This window comes from Nematolebias whitei, chromosome 12, assembly GCF_014905685.2.
Source record: "Nematolebias whitei isolate Nwh7 chromosome 12, NemWhi1, whole genome shotgun sequence".
Classification (NCBI taxonomy): Eukaryota; Metazoa; Chordata; class Actinopteri; order Cyprinodontiformes; family Rivulidae; genus Nematolebias; species Nematolebias whitei.
This window is the reverse complement of record NC_056509.1, coordinates 48,477,682-48,479,222: the sequence shown is the minus strand read 5'-3', so window position 1 is coordinate 48,479,222 and position 1,541 is coordinate 48,477,682. Positions and strand designations below refer to the sequence as shown.

The window sequence follows — 1,541 nt, the reverse complement described above, 5'->3', positions numbered from 1 at the left end:
GTGTGATAATATTCATGTGTGATAACATTCACCTTTGATAATATTCACCTTTGATAATATTCACCTTTGATAATTTTCATGTGTGATAACATTTACCCTCGATAATATTTACCTTTGATAACATTTATATTTGAAATTTACCGATGATGATGATGATGATGATGATGATAATATAATAATTAATAGTATAGATGATGTAAATAATTATGATAGTTGTTGTTGTTGTTGTTGTTGTTGTTGTTGTTGTTGTTGTTGTTGTTGTTGTTGTTGTTGTTGTTGTTGTAATAATAATCAATATTAAGATTGACCATATAAATAATGATGATGATGATTATTATTATGGTAATAATAATAATAATTTATTATTATTGTAGTAATAATAATAATCCATAGTTTGTGTTTGAAGCTGTGATCTTGTCGTCTCCCTCCAGAACCCCATCCCGAGCTTCGAGCTGCCGGTGAACCTGTCCGAGTGGTTTCCTCAGCTCAGGATGAAGACGAAGCGTGAGGAGATCAAAGAGCTTATCCTGAAGATCCAGGCCCAACAGGACCAGGGGGAGGCTCCTCCCACTTCTCTTGAGGCTCCCGAGATCGAGGAGACGTCTGGGTCCAACGTTCAGCTGCCAAACTCACCAATCAGCCCCTAGTGGGGGCTGAACCGGGCCAGAACCGGACTGTATGCTGCTGGCTTCACTTTAGGGTGGTGGCTGTGAACTCCTTCGTGGAGCGTTGGACCCAATGAGACCGGACGTGTAAATACGCTGTCTTTGGACCGCTCAAAGACAGGAAGTGTCCTTTAAGTTATGTTTCCACAATGTTTCTGTGTTCTGGAGGTTCTGTTGGACTCTGGCCTCGGTGCTTTTATGCCGTGTAGAGAAGAATGTGGAGGTTCGTGCAGACGGTCGGTGCTGGTTGTGTCTGCTGTGTGGCCTGGACGAGTTGTCAACAATAAAAACTAACTTTAGCTGCAAACGCAGCTCCTTCGGCTGTTGTCTGATGAATCCTGGACCTTGGAGCTCATGTAGTTCTGACATATTTCAACCTGCCGTCACATTTCTAACCTTTTTATTCCGGGTTCGGCTGTTGTCCAATGAAATGCAACAGAAGTCCAGCTGTACAAAACAAACACTGGTGAAGAAAACAAACAAATAAACAAATAAACACACGAGAATGAGGGAGTGATCAGTTCTGTCAATACATTAGTCCCTCGCAACATCACGGTTTGTTTCTTACGGACTCACACTATCGCAGTTTTTCAAAATAAAAGTGAACATGACACACAGTTGGCTGATTGATGGATGAGCTGCATGATCAGCATGAACATTTTATTTAAAATGAATTATTTTAAATTATTTAGCACTTTCTGCACATCTGCACAGCCTATACTGCAGGATAAACTTCCTGCTGCAGCTGATCAGCTGATCTCTGTGCAGAACGTGGCTGAAGGGCAGCCGGAGGGCAGTGCGCAGCCAGAGGGCAGCCGGAGGGCAGTGCGCAGCCGAAGGGCAGCCGGAGGGCAGCGAGCAGCCGAAGGGCAGCCG

General features: G+C 43.3%; 1 protein-coding gene across 1 annotated transcript in view; it reads left to right on the top strand.

Moving 5' to 3' along the window:
* senp6a (SUMO specific peptidase 6a) overlaps positions 1-1,173 on the top strand; it is a gene marked incomplete in the record, with an annotated part of 27,391 nt that extends 26,218 nt beyond the window's left edge. Inside the window, 1 exon segment of the mRNA XM_037685678.1 lies at positions 432-1,173. Coding sequence (XP_037541606.1) covers positions 432-647 — 216 coding nt within the window.
* Between the last annotated feature and the right edge of the window lie 368 nt (positions 1,174-1,541).